The 21,282-nt window shown below is 33.4% G+C and overlaps 2 protein-coding genes across 3 annotated transcripts in view; one reads left to right on the forward strand and one right to left on the reverse strand.

Annotated features, from left to right (window-relative positions):
- Positions 1-21,282, forward strand: part of LOC105331445 (uncharacterized) — a 91,492-nt gene that overhangs the window by 36,500 nt on the left and 33,710 nt on the right. The gene's annotated exons all lie outside the window — the stretch shown is intronic.
- The window catches only part of LOC117691114 (uncharacterized), a 139,913-nt gene continuing 134,903 nt past the window's right edge, over positions 16,273-21,282 (reverse strand). The window contains exon 6 of the mRNA XM_066071669.1: positions 16,273-16,569. Coding sequence (XP_065927741.1) covers positions 16,412-16,569 — 158 coding nt within the window. The 3' untranslated portion in view covers positions 16,273-16,411. The remainder of the gene's footprint in view (positions 16,570-21,282) is intronic.

The raw sequence follows: 21,282 nt of genomic DNA on the forward strand, positions 1-21,282 counted from the left end.
GTAAGACTGCCGATAATGTTTGGTATTCCCGTTGTATGGCTACACGTACTGAGTTGCATATTATTCTGTCAGAATGCTCAATTTTTAAAAATAAAATTCTCATTATATTAATATTTATCCATTGTTTCCCTGCATCATAGCAGTTCTCGCCATCAGGTGTTTCAGCCACCTGTTGACTTGTTAATGTTTTGTTTAACAATTTACGGTTAAGCATGCATTTTCAGGTAAATCGGATGCTTGAAAAATTATCAATAACGATGATTTGATTCAAAAAGTATTTCAATCGTATTTTTTCGTTTTTCGTTTTTTTTTCAGAACCACCCTCCGCCGGATTAGACAATTTTTGGTGTATCCACATAATATTCGACATAAAAGGGTTTTGCGTTATTTCGCCTCGTGATTAAACTGGCCCCTTACGTCGAAGCTAGTATGATTGTATTACGACTTTGACATCTGTCTTTTTTTAAATAATCTATTATAACATATGAAATATCCAGCAAGACTATTTAAACAAAAATAAAGCAGTGTACATTTGTTCTTTAATAGTTTTTATGTTTACGTTGCTTATAATCATTGCAAAACATGCAGGATGAATAAACCCAATCATTCGAAGGATGAAACCCAACGGTTTTCTTTTTTAAACATTCCGATGATGTATTTTGGGGGGTTTTTTTGTATGCCCAAAATTTATTTTTATTTACTTTGAATATTTCTAACGTTGAAGGAAGAGCAATTCCGTGAAAATACATCTGTAACTTTTTAAGATCATTCATTTGGTTTGCAAGGAAAATTATTTGATAATGTAATAGCCGACAAATCGGCAGATGCAGCTTAAAGAAATTTCTCAACTTATTATACCTCGAAACGTTATTTCAAATCAGGCACCAAACAATAAAGAGAAATCGAAATAATCGACGGATATAAATGTTAAAGTATTCTTATGATAAAAATTTGTATTTTTGGCAAACATAAATTAATAATTTTTTATCTCCTACAAGATATAATCGCACCTATGTTTTGTATCCATCTCCTTTAAACTCTTTTTAGCCAAACCTGTCAAAATTCGTGGTCGTTTCACCCTCTTGTTGTAAACCCCGCTGAAATGTTCACCATCGATTCGCTGTTGAACGAAAGACTCGACTAGAAAAACTTGCTGCATGGGCCGTCTAACATTACTAGTTTTAATGATGAATTCAGAAACTTATAGATTTCAAAAAGTGTCATTTTTTGTTTAGTTACATGAACATTGCCATTCATGCACATACAACTTTTACAAAATAAGTTATATGTTATTCAACCGGTGTTTGAAATTTAAGGCCGTTCTTGAAATATTTGGGAGAGAAATTTTAGGGGTCATCCTTTCATCTTTTTATCGGACCCGTGTAACAAAATTTGAGCCATTTTCGAATAAATGTGTGCACAAAAATCGTTAATAAAAGAAAGCAGGTAACGAGAGTTTTTAACAGGGGAGCAGGGAGTGCTTTAAAATTCATATTTACTTGTATTAATTTACCTTGTAAAATTATCAATCATAGGCATTAGTTAACTGCTATTGCCTGATTGGCGAATTTGATTTGCCTATTGACTCCATGACATTTACAATTTCGCTTAGTTAAACGTAAACATTTTTAAAAATATATATATAAGCATGTACTCCAATCAGGTGCTGTACTTTACAGAACGCTAAAAAATTACGCGATCGCCGAGCGCTTCTTTTTTGGGAAAAATAGTCCTAAACAGACAGCAAATACATAATACAGCATACAGACGTTTTTATTAATATATATATATAATTTATGTATCAAATATTTAAGTGTGCTTCAATATACAAATTTTAAAGCCAATTCTATTTTTAACCATGTGTTCTCTACTCGATTTTCAACTGTCCGAATACAATCAAAATATTTACAATGAATGCACATGTACATAAACTTTTTAAAACTCACATATTCTTTCAGAATCAAAAATAAAATTTGATTAATAAATTAATAAAATCAGCAATTAGTATGCTTTTTAATGAATCTGACAACCATTGAGAAGAGGTTATACCAATATTGTGACCCTTATTATTTTACGGCCTGAATGTAAATAATACTTCAACTTCTTTAAAAATGGTTAGTTTTATCGTGCCTGCACCTACCGAACGCTTTTTAAATATATTTCAACTTTTACTTACTACATCCTGCTGAACTCTCTCTCTCTCTCTCTCTCTCTCTCTCTCTCATAACTCATAAAAAATTCTAATACTTTGTTAGACAAATGAAGAATCACATTATCATAGATTACAGATACGTATGTGAATATCGCCTATATTTTGTTGAAATTGGTAGTGTAATGCATTTAATTCTCAGCAGCAAAATGTCACAAATAAACATAGATGAATTTATTTACATTTCAAATCGTACGACTGTAAAACGTATTATATTCATTGATGGCAGTTTTTTCCTTTATTTTACGAACTATGATTTAAATCAATGGTTTGATGCATCGTTGACCGATATCATTGGAAATGAAAATAACAACGAATCAATGAGCATTGAAATGTGTGATAACGTATAAACACGAGAAGCATGTGTCCTACAGCGAATCGGCTGTCCACTAGCGCGGCTTCTCCTCGGCCCGTGTTATGAAAATGTACACTGACTCAACGTGGTGGGTTTGAAATGTTTGCAGTTTGATAACTAAATTTTATTTTCCAACAATAAAACTATTTCATGACATAGACAAGATCACAAAGAACGCCCTTTTTTTCAATGACAGTCATACAATCCATTTTTTTTTTAATTACGAGAGCAAAACAGCAATACATCGTAGGTAATGGTATAATCTTTTTCCATTTACTCTGTAATATCGTTTAAATCTGAATTCTTTTTGTTTGCAGCAAAATAAATAAACCCGTGTGTGCATTTCAGCAAGGCGCATATCTTGTGTATTGGATAACGGCCGGTAGACCGCTCGCTAGTCCAGCCGCGACCCATTTCCGCGGCCGCCGGCAAGGATCGGATACGTATAATTGTTTACATACATGAGGCTCGGAATACAGCTAGCTAGATTTTAAATGCGACTCAAATACATTGCATAGAAGTAATTCTTTTACCCATAATGTGTTTCCTAAGAAAAGAATTAAACTGTTTCAACACTTTCCGAATGCAAGCTAGTACACTGTCTGTGGTTGTAGGTAAAGGTATAATCTTTTTTATTTCCTATTAAAATCATTAAAATCGGAAGTTTAGTGTTTGCAGCTACATATAAAAACCCATGTGTGCATTACAGCAAGACGCAAATCTTGTGTATTTGATAACGGCAGACCCGCTCGCTATAGCTAGTCCAGTCGTGACCTATTTCCTCGGCTGCGGACAAGGGTGGATACGCAACTGTTCACATACACAGCTCGGAATCCACCTAGATTTTAAATGCGACTCAAATGCATTGCATAGAAACAGTTCTTTTATCCATAATGTGTTTCACTAGAAAATAACTAAAATGTTTCCGTATGTAAACCGGTACCCTTTATGTCAGTTATGCGCACAAATACCCCGTTTATTTGCCAAATAAAACACAAATACATGGTAACAAGTCTGGCTTTTTTCACTCATATTACGCAATACCCGAACAAAATATTATTGTTACGACATTAATAAGATCATAATGAACAACTTTTGCTGCGACAGCCATATCGAAATCTTAATCAATTTTGAGTTATAAAGTGAAAACTTTGAATTGTTCTAGGCCCTTAATTTGTGGGGCCAGCCCCTTTTTTGAGGTGTCAAACAAAAGATCTTGTAAATATAATTTTTTTTTCTTCTATATGTTTTAACAAAATATTTGTGAGAAAAAAGATAATCTAAGAAAACCAGGCAAAATCACAACACTTTTTTAATCTCATTTTTTGACCCCTACCGAGCTTTAGCGCCTTTTGTGCCTGAAAATTGTTAATGCCTTATTACATATCTACAATCTTTTGTCTATCATTCCTGAAATTTTGAACTAAATATCTTTTGTAGTTTTTGATAACTCTCTTGGACAAGCCGACACTCTGAAAATCAAGAAAACGTCGATATTTCAAAAACGGAAATGACATCATCAACCAAAAAAATTTCCGATCAAGTTTAAACTAATGTCAGTAAGATCTGAAAATTTTATTGAAATCGCTCAAACAGTTTCCGAGTAATCGCTGACACAAAATCGGTAAGAAAAAAAAAGGAGAAGAACTAGAGCAAAGCTCGTTGCAAAGCAACGAGTGGGTCTTCCGTTAATGTCAGAAGTAAAGCTGGGAGTTCCTGTAGGAAGTAGAGCTCTTAAACCAATAGCAAGAGTAACTTAAATAAAAAGATGAAAAAATCGAATTATTCCTGGTACGACTTAACAAAATACGAATGATTTTAAGGACGACTTAACAAACACCTTTCCGATTTTAAGAACGACTTAGCAAAAAATTTCCGAATGTGTTGAAGTACGACTTAACAATTATTTTTGGTACGAGTTAATTTTACTTTGAACATTACGCTATTTTTTAAACCAAGGACGCGGAATCAAAATTTCCGGAAAAATCGATTTTCAAACCCCGATATCTCTGTAATGCATCGTCCGATTTTAAAACGGCTTTCAGTTTTAGATTCAGTTTAATTAGCTCTACAAAACACATATTCATTTTTGATTTGATCAGAAAATTCATTTTTTCGAAAAATTTGTTTCACTTCCGGTTTCGACCGGAAGTGACAGATTTTCATTTCCAGCCTTATTACAGAGGTAAATCGACCAAATCATAACCATTGAAAATTTCAAGCCTCTATCTCAAAACGTTTTTGAGAAACGCCGCGGACAAAATGACTTTTTGAAAATTTTAAAAATGACGTTACGTCAAAACGGAATTGACGTTGTCAAGAAAACTTTAACATCTTTGAGGGATAATAGTTTCACATTATCTCTGAAAGTTTTATTAAAATCGGTTGGAAACTTTTTGAGTTATAAAGCCGAGAAGGAGTCAGAAAAAAAAAGAAAAAGTATAATAATAATAACTAGAGCAAAGCTCGTTGCAAAGCAACGAGTGGGTCTTCCGTTAATACCGGAAGTAAAGCTGGAAACTCCTGTAAGAAGCAGAGCTCTTAAACCAATAACAAGAGTAACTAAAATAAAAAGATGAAAAAAAATCGAATTATTCCTGGTACGACTTAACAAAATCCGAATGATTTTAAGTACGACTTAACAAAAACCTTTTTGATTTTAAGAACGACTTAACCAAAAAAAATCCGAATGTGTTTAAGTACGACTTAACAATTATTTTTGGTACGAGTTAACTTTACTATTAACGTTATGCTATTTTTTAAACCAAGGACGCGGAATCAAAATTTCCGGAAAAATCGATTTTTAAATCCCAATATCTCTGTAATGCATCGTCCGATTTTAAAACGGCTTTCAGTGTTAGATTCAGTTTAATAAGCTCTACAAAACACATATTCGTTTTTGATTTGATCAGAAAATTCATTTTTTCGAAAAATTTGTTTCACTTCCGGTTTCGAGCGGAAGTGACAGATTTTCATTTCGAGCCTTATTACAGAGGTAAATCGATTAAATCATAACCATTGAAAATTTCAAGCCTCTATCTCAAAACGTTTTTGAGAAACGCCGCGGACAAAATGACTTTTTGAAAATTTTAAAAATGACGTTACGTCAAAACGGAATTGACGTTGTCAAGAAAACTTTAACATCTTTGAGGGATAATAGTTTCACATTATCTCTGAAAGTTTCATTAAAATCGGTTGGAAACTTTTTGAGTTATAAAGCCGAGAAGGAGTCAGAAAAAAAAAGAAAAAGTATAATAACTAGACACGATCTCGTTGCGAGCAACGAGGAGGTCTTCCGTCCGATTTTTAAAAGGTAAATCACGTCATCGACTTTAATTTTCGACAACAAAACATGATATGGAAATAGGAGTGAAGTACTAATGCTTACCTGTAATGCTTTTTATAAGTTCTCTTACGTTGCTTTTTTAAATACTTGCATTTCTTTCAATTGAAATAGACAAGATTAAACTTTTTTACCTCTGGCCCCTAATATCCCTAGTTAGGTAACGCATGAGAGAATCATTATATTGTAAGGATGTATAAGCGTATTATACCTAAAGTCTGTCCCAAGATATTTTTGCCACACATTCTCTTAAATTATTTGATATTTGTAAATATCTCTTGATTCAGACGATGTTCATTCGATAGTATGAAAAAATCCCAAGATTTCCCTTTTGAAACGCCCCTTCTAGCTTGTCAGGTTTTAATACACGGCTAAAAAAAGAACGTCTACGGGGATTTTGCATTGCATCAGCCATTATAAAGCCCGGATGATAACTTTAAAAATGTGTGCTAGATATTCCGAAAGACTTCCGAATTGAGAAAAGATGTAAACATTCTCCATTATAAATATCCGTAGGAAATCTGTTTTCGATCCTGTGAATGTTTACGAAGGAAAAATGGTAATTTGTAAATGAAGTTTGACCCCTAAAAACGTTATTACCTAATTACGTAACACATGTTAAAATCAATAGATTTCTTGAATACATAACAGTTGAGATCGACACAAAATTTTAAATTTTGTTTAATTCATGTGATTTTGAATGACATCAGTTGTGAATGGAATTGGAGATCATTGTGGAGAATAAGCAGGTATTGAAAATAATTAATGCACATGATCATGCACATGACAAATAAAGTGTCTTACACATGTAAATTTTAATGTTAAAGCTGCTTGGTCCGATTTTCAATAAAATAATTGTACGCTTTTAAACGATGGTTATGCTAAGTATGTGTGCAATAATATACGTTGCAGTAAATGTAGTTTTCCCTGTCAATTAAGCCATATTTCAATGAAAAAATTATGTACTTGTTGAAACTCGTTGAATCCGGATGTTGTTTATTACGGCATGCTGCCCAATCCGGCGACATTATTCAGCCCCTTGACATTTTCCCATCATTTTTGTTTAAAAAAAATTTGTGCAATCCGGATCCTATCTATTCTGTTAACCTGCGCAATGAAAAAGCCTACTGCATATTATTAGTGAGAGTTGTCTCCCGTAGTCCGTCCACTTATCGATCGATCGGCCTTCTGCGAGATATTAATGCTCAATTATTGACCAATTTTTCTGTCGTTGCTATTGATTTAAACAACTGTTAATATAGATCCAAAGAAGCAACTTTTTTCAGTTAATACCGTAAAGTCTTGTTATGAATTGCAATTGGATAATTAGATTATAGTTCACCCAATTTTTTTCAGGCCGTGATTCAGGATACTGCGGGAGTAAGACTGCCGATATCGTTTGTTATCCCCGTTGCATGGCTACACGTACAGAGTTGCATATTATTCTGTCAAAATGCTCAAATTTTTTTTATATAAAATTCTCATTTATATTAATATTTATCTATTGTTTCCCTGCATCAAAACAGTTCTCGCCATCAGGTATTTCAGCCACCTGTTGACTTGTTAATGTTTTGTTTTACAATTTACGGTTAAGCATGCACTTTTCAGGTAAATCGGATGTTTGAAAAATTATCAATAACGACGATTTAATTCAAGGATTTCCATCGTATGTATTCCGTTATGGATTTATTGTTTGAAAAAAAATATTTAAAATGAAAATTTGTACCGTAAATAAGATCGATGAAATCTAATATAATTCAGAACAATTGAACATTCTGCAAGAATACACGATCAGGACCTACTGCATTAAATGCTAAAATTAATTTGCAACAATATCCTCTAAACCGGATGTTGCCTAATCCGGCCATTTTTTTTTTCAGAACCACCCTCCGCCGGATTAGACAAGTTTTGTTGTGTATTCGCAAAATAATCGACATAAAAGGGTTTTGCGTTATTTCGCCGCGTGTTTAAACTGGCCCCTTACGTCGAAGCTAGTATGATTGTATTACGACTTTGACATCTGTTTTTTTTTAATATAATGTATTATAACATATAAAATATACAGCATGGCTATTTAAACAAAAATAAAGCAGTGTACATTTGTTCATTAATAGTTTTGATGTTTACGTTGTTTATAATCATTGCAAAACATGCAGGATGAATAAACTCAATCATTCGGAGGATGAAACCCACCGGTTTCCTTTTTTAAACATTCCAATGATGTATTTTTTTTGGGGGGGGGGGGGTTTGTATGCCCCAAATTTATTTTTATTTACTTTGAATATTTCTAACGTTGAAAGGAGAGCACTTCCGTTTAAATACGTCTATAAATTTGTAAGATTATTCATTAGGTTTGCAAGGAAAATTATTTGATACTGTAATGGCCGACAAATCGGAACATGCAGCTTGAAGAAATTTCTCAACTTATTATACCTCGAAACGTTATTTCAAATCAGGCACCAAACAATGAAGGGAAATGGAAATATTCGGCGGATCCAAATGTTAAAATATTCTTATGATAAAAATTGGTATTTATGGCAAACAGATTAATCATTTTTTATCTCTTAAAGATATAATCGCACCTGTGTTTTGTATCCATCTCTTTTAAACTCTTTGTAGCCAAATCTGTCAAAATTCGTGGTCGTTTCACCCTCTTGTTGCAACCCCAAACCCCGCTGAAATGTTCACAATCGATGCGCTGGTGAACGAAAGACTCGACTAGAAAAACTTGCTGCATGGGCCGTCTAACATTATTAATTTTAATGATGAATTCAGAAACTTTTACATTTCAAAAAGTGTCATTTTTTGTTAAGTTACAGGAACATTGTCATTCATGCACATAAAATTTGTACAAATAAAGTTATAAGTTATTCAACCAGTGTTTGAAATTTGAGACCGTTCTTGAAATATTTGGGAAAGAAATTTTAGGGGTCATCCTTTCATCTTCTTATCGAGCCCGTGTAACAAATTTGAGCCATTTCCGAATAAATGTGTGCACAAAATCGTTAATAAAAGAATGCAGGTAACGGGAGCTTTTAACACGAGAGCAGGGAGTGCTTTAAAACTCATATTTACATGTATTAATTTACCTTGTAAAATTATCAGTCATAGGCATTAGATAACTGATATTGCCTGATTGGCGAATTTGATTTGCCTATTGATTCCATGACATCTACAATTTCGTTTAGTTAAACGTACACATTTTTAAAAAAATGTATATATTATAAGCATGTACTCCAATCAGGTGTTGTACTTTACAGAACGTTTTTTACGCGATCGCCGAGCGCGCTTCTTTTTGGGGAAGAACAGTCCTAATCAGACAGCAAATACATAATACAGCATACAGACGTTTTTATTAATATAATTATATATAATTTATGAATAAACTATTTAAGTGTGCTTGAATATGCAAATTTTAAAGCCAATTCGATTTGTATTAGACAATTAATCTACTAAGTCTAGTGTTCGCCACTCGATCTTCAACTGTCCGAATACAGTCAAAACTTTTACAATGAATGTACATGTACATTACATTTTTAAAACTCACATATTCTTTCAGAATCAAAAAAAATTAATTAATAAATGAATAAAATCAGCAATGAGTTTGCTTTTTAATGAATCTGACTACCACTGCGAAGAGGTTATACCAATATTGTGACCTTATTATTTTACGGCCTGAATGTAAATAAAACATCAACTTGTTTAAAAATGGTTTGTTTTATCGTGCCCGTACCTACCGCAAGCATGTAACATTGGACATCTTAAGCTGCCTTATCTCGAACGCTTTTTAAAGCTATACACGCTATAACTTGCGTCAATTTTGAATAAAGGGGAAAATGTATGTGTTTGATTACTAATAAAAGTTAGCTTCATGCTGTTAATTATAATGCTCAATTCGATCACGTAACAAATATATCAAATATTAAACAATAAAAAGTATTTATTTTCCTGCTAGGAAAGTAATGCCTCCTCGTGAATATCAATCTATCACGTGATATCGACAGCTAAATTTAGTCTATCATACCACAACTGGTGAAGGGTCAACATCTTCATAATTGTGATAGTTTCACAAAGGAAAGGATATTTTCAGTAAAGCATAAATTTGTCCGATATACGAGTACAAACAAAAGAAAAAAATACAAGCCTGTGAGTAGATATGAATACTTCCTTTAAAAAAATGACGTAGACCTGTGTTTTCCCCTATGTGCTATTTATAGATCCTATAAGTAAGGGTATCGTGAATGACAAACGTATTTTACTCATTATACATGTATGTATTTCAAATTAACACTGTTAAGCATATTAAAAATCAAGTTGGATATTTAATTAGGCAAACAATAACGACCACCTAGTTCTCCGCGGACATGCGCAATGAGGTCGGTTTCGCTCTTCCTTCATCAATATTCATGAAAAGGTCTATTTTCCTGGCATGAAAATAAACAATTAAAAATCTATATCTTTGTAACTAGATGGAATTCACCATTGTAATTTACAGATTAAGGATAACTTTTATTAGTAGACAACCACATGCGTTTTCACTGTGATTCAAAATTGACGTAAATTATAGCGTGTATAGCTTTAAATATATTTCAACTTTTACTTACTACATCCTGCTTAACACACTCTCTCTCTCTCTCTCTCTCTCTCTCTCTCTCTCATAACTCATAAAAATTCTAATATTTTGTTAGCCAAATGAAGTATCACATTATCATAGATATGTGAATATCGCCTATATTTTGTTGAAATTGGTAGTGTAATGCATTTAATTCTCAGCAGCAAAATGTCACAAACGGACACAAGTGAATTTATTTACATTTCAAATCGTACGACTGTAAAACGTACAATTGTATTATATTCATTGATGGCAGCTTTTTTTTCCCTTTATTATACGAACTATGATTTAAATCAATGGTTTGATGCATCGTTAACCAATATAATTGGAAATGAAAATAACAACGAATCAATGGGCATTGGAATGTGTGATAACGTATAAACACGAGAAGCATGTGTCCTACAGTGAATCGGCTGTCCACTAGCGCGGCATCTCCTCGGCCCGTGTTATGAAAATGTACACTCAACGTGGTGGGTTTGAACTGTTAACGTTTGCAGTTTGATAACTGAATTTTATTTTCCAACAATAAAACTGTTTCATGACATAGACAAGAACACAAAGAACGCCTTTTTTTCAATGACAGCCATTCTATCTATTTTTTTTTTTAACCTACGAGAGCAAAACAGCAATACTTCGTAGGTAATAATATAGTCTTTCTTTATTTACTCTTTAATATCGTTAAAATCTGAATTCATTGTGTTTGCAGCTACATAAATAAACCCGTGTGTGCATTACAACAATGCGTATATCTTGTGTATTGGATAACGGCAGACCGCTCGCTAGTCCAGCCGCGACCTATTTTCTCGGCCACGGGCAAGGATCGGATACGTATAATTGTTTACATACATGAAGCTCGGAATACAGCTAGCAAGATTTTAAATGCGACTCAAATACATTGCTTAGAAGCGATTCTTATACACATAATATATTTCCCTAGAAAAGAATTAAACTGTTTAAACACTTTCCGAATGCAAGCTAGTACACTGTCTATGGTATTAGGTAAAGGTATAATCTTTTTTATTTACTATTAAAATCATTAAAATCGGAAGTTTTGTGTTTGCAGCTACATAAAAAACCCATGTGTGCATTACAGCAAGACGCAAATCTTGTGTATTAAATAACGGCAGACCACTCGCTAGTCCATTCGTGACCTATTTCCTCGGCTGCGGCAAGGGATCGGATACGTAATTGTTAACATACACAGTTCGGTATACAGCTAGATTTTAAATGCGACTCAAATGCATTGCATAGAAACAGTTCTTTTATCCATAATGTGTTTCACTAGAAAATAACTAAACTGTTTAAACACTTTCCGTGTGTAAACCGGTACCCTTTATGTCAGTTATACGCACAAATACCCCGTTTATTTGCCAAATAAAACACAAATACATGGTAACAAGTCTGGCTTTTTACACTCATATTACGCAATACCCGAACAAAATATTATTGTAACGACATTAATAAGATCATAATGAACAACTTTTGCCGCGACAGCCATATCGAAATCTTAACCGCTTTTGAGTTATAAAGTGAAAACTTTGAAGGATTCTAGGTCCTTAATTTGAGGGGCCAGCCCCTTTTTCTAGGTGTCAAACTAAAGGTCTTGTAAATATAAATATTTGTTCTTCTACACGTCTTAACAAAATATTTGTGAGAAAAAAGATAATCTAAGAAAACCAAGCAAAATCACAACGCTTTTTTCATCTCATTTTTCGAGCCCTACCGAGCTTTAGCGCCTTTTGTGCCTGAAATTTATTAATGCCTTATTACATATCTACAATCTTTTGTCTATCATTCCTGAAATTTTGAACTTAATATCTTTTATAGTTTTTCATAACTCTCTTGGACAAGCCGACACTCTGAAAATCAAGAAAACGTCGATATTTCAAAAACGGAAATGACGTCATCAACCAAAAAAATTTCCGATCAAGTTAAAACTAATGTCAATAAGATCTGCAAATTTTATTAAAATCGATCAAACAGTTTTCGAGTAATCGCTGACACAAAATCGGTAAGAAAAAAAAAGGAGAAGAATGAGAAAAAAAAACCGAAGAAAAACAATAAGGTCTTCCGTTGGAAACGGAAGACCTTAATAATAAAAAGAAACCGAAGAATAACAAGAGGGTCTTCCGTTGAAAACGGAAGACCCTAAAAAGAAACCGAAGAATAACAAGAGGGTCTTCCGTTGAAAACGGAAGACCCTAATGAGAAAAAAAAACCGAAGAAAAACAATAAGGTCTTCCGTTGGAAACGGAAGACCTTAATAACTAGAGCAAAGCTCGTTGCAAAGCAACGAGTGGGTTTTCCGCTAATGTCGAAAGCAACGCTAGAAGTACGTCTAAGAAGCAGAGTTCTTAATCTAGTAACAAAGAAACCCAAGTACAAAAAGATTAAAAAAACCGAATGATTTTTGGTACAACTTAACATAATCCGAATGGTTTAAGCACGACTTAACCAAAAACCCTTAACCATTTCAAGAACGACTTAACAAAAAAAACAATGTGTTTAAGTACGACTTAACAAATTTGGCTTCATTTAAGGTACAAGTTAACTTTACCTTGAACTAACATCTTTTTCCTTAACCCAGAATGCAAAATTAAAATTTACGTAAAAAATCAATTTTGTTTAAAACATAATTCTGTGCAACTTTTCCTCTTCACTGCTTTTCAAAGGGTTGACCTTTCGTACTGTGTGCTCGTTGCGTCATTAATTGTCAGAAACTTATCGATGTTAAGTTTACTTTACTGTACCTCTGTGAATATTTTCTATGTAAAATTACTATGAACCAGACAACATTGAAATGGTGAACATTTCAAAGGGCCCCGCTTATGTTATTTCAGAGAATTTTGCTTTGACCTTGACCGTTAACTTGAAATTTTTCCAGCTGGCATAGAACTTTTAATTCAATTTCATTCCCCCTAACATACATGCATTTTTGTTCAATCTGACCAAGATTAAGCATATTTGGAAAATAATCTACTGTCTAAAACTAATTTTAAAAAGATCTGCTATGACCTTCACATTGACAGAGTTGGTTCAAGGTCACTGCACGCCATTAACCAATAAACTCTGTAAAGGTAAAATATTAGCCAAATAGGGGCTAAAAGGAGAGTATATCTATGCTCTTAAAATATGGATTTTTGTGTGTTCTGATATGACCTTGACTCTTCATCTACAAATATCATTCGAGGTCATTGCATATATTTTGATCAAAGGCATCATGTGGGTGAAGTATGAGGCTGAATGGAGCAAAGGGAGAGAAGATATACTCCGGACAAGGATTTTTAAAAATATAATTCTGCTATGACCTTCACAGTTTCTTTTCACTGAAAATAGGTTCAAGGTCACTACACACCCTTTACTCAAAAGCTCTGCTTATGTGAAGTCTGAGCCAAATAGGGGTTAGTAGAAAGTATATATGCTCTCAAAAAAGGATTTTTGCATGATCCGATATGATCTTCACCCGTTACCTAGAAATTCCATGCAAGGTCACTGCACATCGTTTAACCATCGAGACACTCTGCGAGTATTAGCCAGATTGGACCAAAGGGAAAAAAGATATGCCCCAGACAAGGATTTTATATATATAATTCTGCTATGACCTTAACCTTATACCTAAAAACATGGTTCAAGGTCACTGCGCATCCTTCAACCAAAGGAACCCTGTGGATGAGGTATGAGCCAGACTGGGCCAAGGGGAGAGAAGCTATGCTCCAGTCAAGCAATCTCGGATGGACAGACGGACAAATTGATCACTAGAAGGCGCCCGCATAAACATGCCTTTTTATCTAATTTAAAATAGTATCCATGCTATCTGCCCTTGGTGAATAGTCATCAAAACCATTCATCAGCAGAATTTGATTTCCCTCCTTTTTAAGGTGGTATGGGACATCTGTCGATATTAATGTGGATTAAAGTACCATATAATTGAAAAATTTTCACCCGTTTAGAATTTTCAAATTTTACAATATTTAACCAAAAAATAGCTTTTAAAAATATTTGAAAAGGTAAAAATTGTAAAAACCCCAGCGGGATTCGAACTCATGACTTACAGGTTCCTAGTAAACCCTCTAACCCACTGCGTTAAGGAGTTAGGTGACCATTTTTGAAAAGAAACTACATGTACTTATATAATTACACTTTATTTTATTGTTTATTTCGATAAACAATATGTCACAACATGGAAGTGTCCCATATCACCTTAAACTCGGAACACCTCTGACCTAATAAGATCGCCGCATTAAATACAAAGTTTGATTTAACTCTAATTTGTTTATCATCAAGAAATTCTGCATCGCTGACAAATAAAGTTTTCTTCTGTATAATGAAATACCAATTAACTGACTATTCGGACAATAGCAAGATTATTGTCCCACTCCACAGCAACTATTTCCCTTGGCTTTGCCTCATTAAATAGTTGCTGTCTTGGGGGACAATAAACTTGCTATTGTCCTCATACCCAGTAAATACTAAATAGGCATATAATATCCCATCCACCTACATTTCATGTTATATAACCTCCCGTTTGTAACCTTCAATTTCACTGTAAAGTCAACACATCTGTCATAGCCGCAAGTTTCACAATTTATTTCTGCTTCTCATGTACTTAAAATTAGGGGCCTTAATATTGCTTACCAATTCCAACAAGAGACATCCCTTTAACTATTGATAATCGTTAAAATTCATTTCATTTCAATGATAAACCTTCAAGTACAGTCACTCTCAATTTTACAAAAATATTGACGATACTTTATCCGAAACTGTTCCTTGTACCTTTAACTTAGTACACTAACATTTTTATGAAAAGACGGTTTGTCTTAGAATAAGAAAGCTAAAGCAATTCTGAGAAAAAGAATACCACATATTGCCAATTCCATTGAGGTTTAATAAAAATATGGCCATTTAAGTGAACCCACCATTTCCAATTTCTTTTAGTAAACACAGATTTACAGGGTTCTCCATAGTAAAACATCTTTACCTGACCTTTTAGAGGTCAACTGTTGTTCAACCACCTTTAAAAAGAAACCTTATACAATACAACATATGCCTACATGATATAATCATGATAAAAGCTTCACATCACTTAGAAATACCCTTACATGTATACCCCCCCCCCCCCCAATCTTTTGATTTTCATAAAAAGTCATGGTTTGAAATGTTTTACCTAATTTTATGAAACGTGTGGCAATTTCCTTGAGTAATTTCTCACACATATTTGAAAACAATCATCAATGATTCTAAAATTTGATCTTTATTTGTTTATTGTATGATTTGTACCATTTTAATTAACAAATAGACAGCTGTCCTGCTTGTGATTTTTTGTTTTCATGAAAAAAGTAAGCTAACAATCATATATAGTGAATATCTAATCTATTCTGATTTCTAGTCTCCTTCTAACCATGCTAAAACAGTAAGTTACAACCTACAAGTTAGACATCTGCCTTAAATTAGAATTAAATCATAACACACCCAGGTAGCTGAAGACAGAGTTGATTTCAATGAAAAATGTTCAAATTTGACATGTTTTTCTACTTTTTTTTCTGCATATATACCTTAGAAAGGTAGAAATAGGTTGTTTCTTGTTCATTTCAAAAGTAATTATCATAGCAGATGTTATTTCAAAGTCAAATGTACATTTACATATCCTACATGTAATCTTAATGCAGACAATTAAATAGAGGGGAGGGGGGGGGGATTTTTCAATTATGTAAACACATCTAAATATCTTTATGAAATAAAAAATAAAGGAAACATAATTGCATACTTTTATTGAAAAACAAATTTTCACAGCAATTATGAATTTCTTTAAACAGCCTTAATTTTGTTTTCATAATTTCTTATCAAACACAAACCACAACATGGCATGATGCTTTCTTCAAGTTCCATTATTGTTCATGCATTATCGGATTTAATTTGAATTACCGGTAAATAGTCTGTAGAACACAAGGAATATGCATGTGGATAGAGGTGACAGGTTAATCTCAGGAGCTGACCCACAAGAATCAACAGGTACCGGTAAAAGCCATGTGGTAACAAGAGGCTGTTTTGAGCTGAAATAAAAAAAAAAAAATAATTAGCTCAAAGTACATGTATTTCCTTCTGGTATACCATGTTTTATCAATTCTACCGGTTTTTTTTTTTGCAAATAAATTTGGCGAGGGTTTTGGTTTCTTTTCTTTTAAATTACATTTTTTAAAAACAATACTATGTGTAATAAGCATAAAACATGTATGAGTAAACTTAATGAAGAATTTTTAATAGATTATTTTTCACAGAATGTGTTACATTACATGTATGTCAATCTTTATAAAAGTAGCGTATATTTCGTGCGCCATAAATTGCAAGTTTTTTGTAAATATCATTTACTTGCATGATAGGTATATATGGTCTAACCAAAATTTTCTTCATAAAGCTACAGCTGTATGTACCACATAATCATATGTTTTGTCACAAGTATACATTTTTAAAAAATACCCAAATTCCAACAGTTGAAAGTAACTCGATGAATTTTTCATTCTCTGATAAGTTCATTGTGTTTTGTGCGTGCATATATTATAAGTCTGCTGCAACAGCAGCCAATCAGCAGTAAGCTGAATCCACTAATAAGAAAGTTTGTGGTTTAGGAGCGGGTAAAATTGTTTATGCATAATGTAGCTGACACTGACTTGAATAGATCTGATATATACCGGGGTATGTACAAGATGGGAGAAATAATGACAGAACAGACTGGGATTCGAACCTTGCCCTCTGAATCTCTAGTCAAGTGCTCTACCAACTGAGCTACATGTATCTGGCACCGGTATTCAAACCAGTCTGACCATCACATCCCCCCCCCCCTTAAATGATCTTCACCCTCAAAGATCACCCCTGGCTCTTCCCCTGGCAGGAGTTAACCTGTCAGTTCCAGGGGTTGGTTACAACACCAATATTGTATGGGGATGGAACGATCCACCGATGCACCGGTGCATCACGGTATTTATTTTGACGATATTTGGATTGTTACATTTACCATTAATACATTACGATACCTATGCGGACTTTGTTTTATTTTCCAAAAATATCTGAGCTTCATATATTGGCTATTTTTTAGTCTGCGCGCCTAATATGAAAGTACAAAGATGGCGGAAAACCTCGTAAAGTTGTCAAACCTGTAGGAAGCTAAATCTGGAGTGTGGACAACTTTTGGATTACTTGTTAATGAAAAAGTAGTGTATATGAGACTTAAGTAATTTGTAAATTGTGCAACGCTCATTTTAAATATATCAAAATAACTTTGGACATGCGGTAATACATCGACAGATTGAATAAATTTTTAACCCTTATTCATGTTTTCATTTAGTTGCAATGTATCGTGATATGTATCGTATCGCATCTCATGTATAGTGATATGTACCGAATCGGCTAAGTACAGAAACGTCCAAGCCTTAATATTGTAACAGGATGGGAGAAATAATGGAGGACCAAACCAGGAATTAAACCTGGGCCCCCTGAATCTCTAGTCAGGTGCTCTACCAACTGAACACTGGTATTTAAACCGGTCTGACCGTCACATATATAAAAAGTTATTTTAAACAATGGTGTTCAATAAAAAATAACACTTGCAACCTTCAGTTTTTGTCTGTAATTAATCAATATTGGCATGCGATCAGTTATCGTTGAGTACTATTTTTCATCAGTGCATTGTTACGTCATTTTATCAACACATAAAATTATATACGAAAATATGATGTAACATTGCACCAGCGAGAAATGGTCCTCGACAAGAACTGCTGGCATGCCAGTACTGCCAGTAGTCAGATTAAAAAAAGAGAATATAAATGAAAAATTACATTTTAAACATTAACAAGGACAATTCAAGTACACATCAAAACTACTAAACAAGAAAAATTATGTGAACTGGTAGAGTGGTACGCATAGTTCTAACTTGTAAACTACATGTACAAGTACATGTACCGGGTACCCGTTGGTCTGCTAAACCTCTCTAATGATACATAATGATACATTGATCGGCATCATAAAAATATTAAAGACTTTTTAGTCATGTTTTAACTCTGAAGTCTGAAGTATACAATTTTATTTACTTGATGTTACATGTATGTCTACAGGGTATTTATGTCTACATTTGGAGTCTTCCGCACAAGAATATGATCAATGACATATGTTTCTAATTAGACCCTGCTTTGAATTTTGAGTTGAAAATTCACAATCTGATTTTTTTTTAAATAGATAAATTCGGTCATCCTTTCCAGTCACCAATGAACCTCGAGCAAGTCTAAACATCCAGTAAACAATGTAAAAAGTACACGTTAGTAAACAAACACCCACACCATAACAAAACATCTAACTCTGTAATTCTTATAAAATTCTTAACCCAGCAGATGTTAAATCATCAAGATATATTTGTAAATTCATACGCGATGGACATATCATAAGAAAATCTATGTACAGTACCAACTACATGTATATTTGTATACTGTATGTATGACTTTCGCCACATGTGGATTTTGTCAATATATTGAATTGTAATTTACACAAAATTCTGGTAAAAAGGAGAAAAAAACAAGTGAAAGGTACAACATTTGGGATTCAATTCTGTTAAAAGGATTTATATTGTCTGGACTAGAAAAATAACATACATCAGTGACAGTGTGCACGTACTTACATGTACATCTATAGACTAAATGTTAACCAGTTAACATGCTGACATTTTAACCACTATAGACAAGAAACTTTAAAAGGAATAAAAAGCCTCACCTTCTTCAGTAACATCCAAATAGATCACACACTTTAATGTCCATCTTTTCCCCTTTATTACTCGTAGCTTATCAACGGCTGATCAATGGAAACATACACATCCGTCGACATGGACAGTGTGGCTGTCAGAATTTCCTCGTAAACGATTCACACGAGAATATATCCCTCCTTATACAAATATGTAGTATTGTTCCCTGTGCATGTTCATATGTTTCACAGTAACTTGAAAATGCATGTGTACACCGAAAAATGCACAACTTATCTTCTGCATTACGCTCTCTCTTTTCTACAATGCCGTTCGTTACGGGTACTACTAAACAGAGAACTCTAGAGAACTTTAGAGAACTCTAGAGAACTCTAGTGTTTTTTAAATAATTAATGAGTTAAAATTATTTATTTGTATGTATTTCAGTAAGGATACATGTTTTATTAATTTTTTATCGAAAGAATTTTTATAAAAAATGGATATAAACTCATTATACAGGATTTTTGCTATTTCAATGATCGATTCTATATTTTCAGAATATCGATCCCGATCATTTAACCGAACATAATACATATGAATGTTTTAAAAAGGAAATCTCAGAATTTAAATGAAAAAAAAAATCGTAGAACTCTTGGCCATTCAAAATGTGAATGTTTCCAGACCCCACGACGTGGACGTGGTTCTACTTCAGGGTCCATATTTTCTTAATTTTTTTTTTTTTTTAATTTTTTTATTTTGATTTTTTTTTTTTTTTTGTATTGGATTTTGATTTTGTTTTTTGATTTTTTTGTTTACTTTTTTTGGAGGGAGGGGCTGTATATTATTTGTTATATTGTAGGTTAATATTTAAAATTATGTAAGTTCAGAAATTTAAATTAGTTGAATTTAAATTGTAGAACTCTTGGCCATTCATAATGAATGTTTCCAGACCCCACGACGTGGACGTGGTTCTACTTCAGGGTCCATTTTTTTTTTTTTTTTTTTTTTTTTTTTTTTGGTTTGTTTGTGTCTTTTTTTTTATCTTCTCAACTTCTTTTTGTTTATTCTCTTTTCTATTAAACTCTCATTTTCTTCGTTACCGTTTTTGTCTTGCATGACTTCACTCTTTTTGTTTGTCCTGGCTTTTTTGCTATATTTGACACTTTTGGAATTGTCAAACTCCCGTCGGATGAGGTGATGGATGCTGTAGGTAACAGGAAATTCAAAAGTCTGAAAAGACGTCTCTGTCTCTGCTCTTCGGTTAAATTTATCCATACTTCGTTGGGAACCTTCAAAATTTCAGCTTGAACCGAGATCTTAAAATCTCCCCTAGAATGCAACGCATCACGAATGTTCCGGGTCTGTAATACATCAAGTTCTCGTAAGAGATCTATTAAAGCCGGGAGTTTCATTATTTTCCAATCTGTTTTTAATTTAATAATGTTGTTGTAGGACTCGTTGTTGTTGTTTGTCCATAGTTTTGGGATAGTAAAGTTTTACTGCTTCCTTTGATCATAAATTTCGCGCCTTATCTTTGCCAAAAAAGAGTTTAAATATGGAATATTGTTTTCTTTAATTTCGTTTTCTTTTTCTTCGTATGACGCATCGCATTCCAGGGTAAGAAGTCCTGATGTTCTGCAAAAAATCGCGTTGATAATGGGCTGGATTTCTGGATGAGCAAGAACATTTTTCAGATTGTGAATTAAGTTTTCTTTCAAATGTCGCGTGCAGAGTGTGTGAATGGCAGTAGGAAAGCATGTCTTGATTGCATTTGATAGTGCTTTTTCTCCGTCTGTTCCAAATATTATCTTCTGTTCGATATCACGCAATGCACTCTGAAGGTGTGAAAGAAACCTTTGATACGTGTGGTAGGATCCATCCCAATGCAAATACATTGGTCCTAACATTATCGGCGGTTCCCCAGTCTCGTTTTTAAGTATGCTTTTGTTCTTAAAGGTAGTAACTGTTAGGTAGCAGGATCCAACGTTAAATGTTCGGTCAATTCCAATGATGCACCCGTTTTTAATGGAGGTTCTAAGTGACA

This window comes from Magallana gigas, chromosome 9 (genome assembly GCF_963853765.1).
Source record: "Magallana gigas chromosome 9, xbMagGiga1.1, whole genome shotgun sequence".
NCBI lineage: Eukaryota > Metazoa > Mollusca > Bivalvia > Ostreida > Ostreidae > Magallana > Magallana gigas.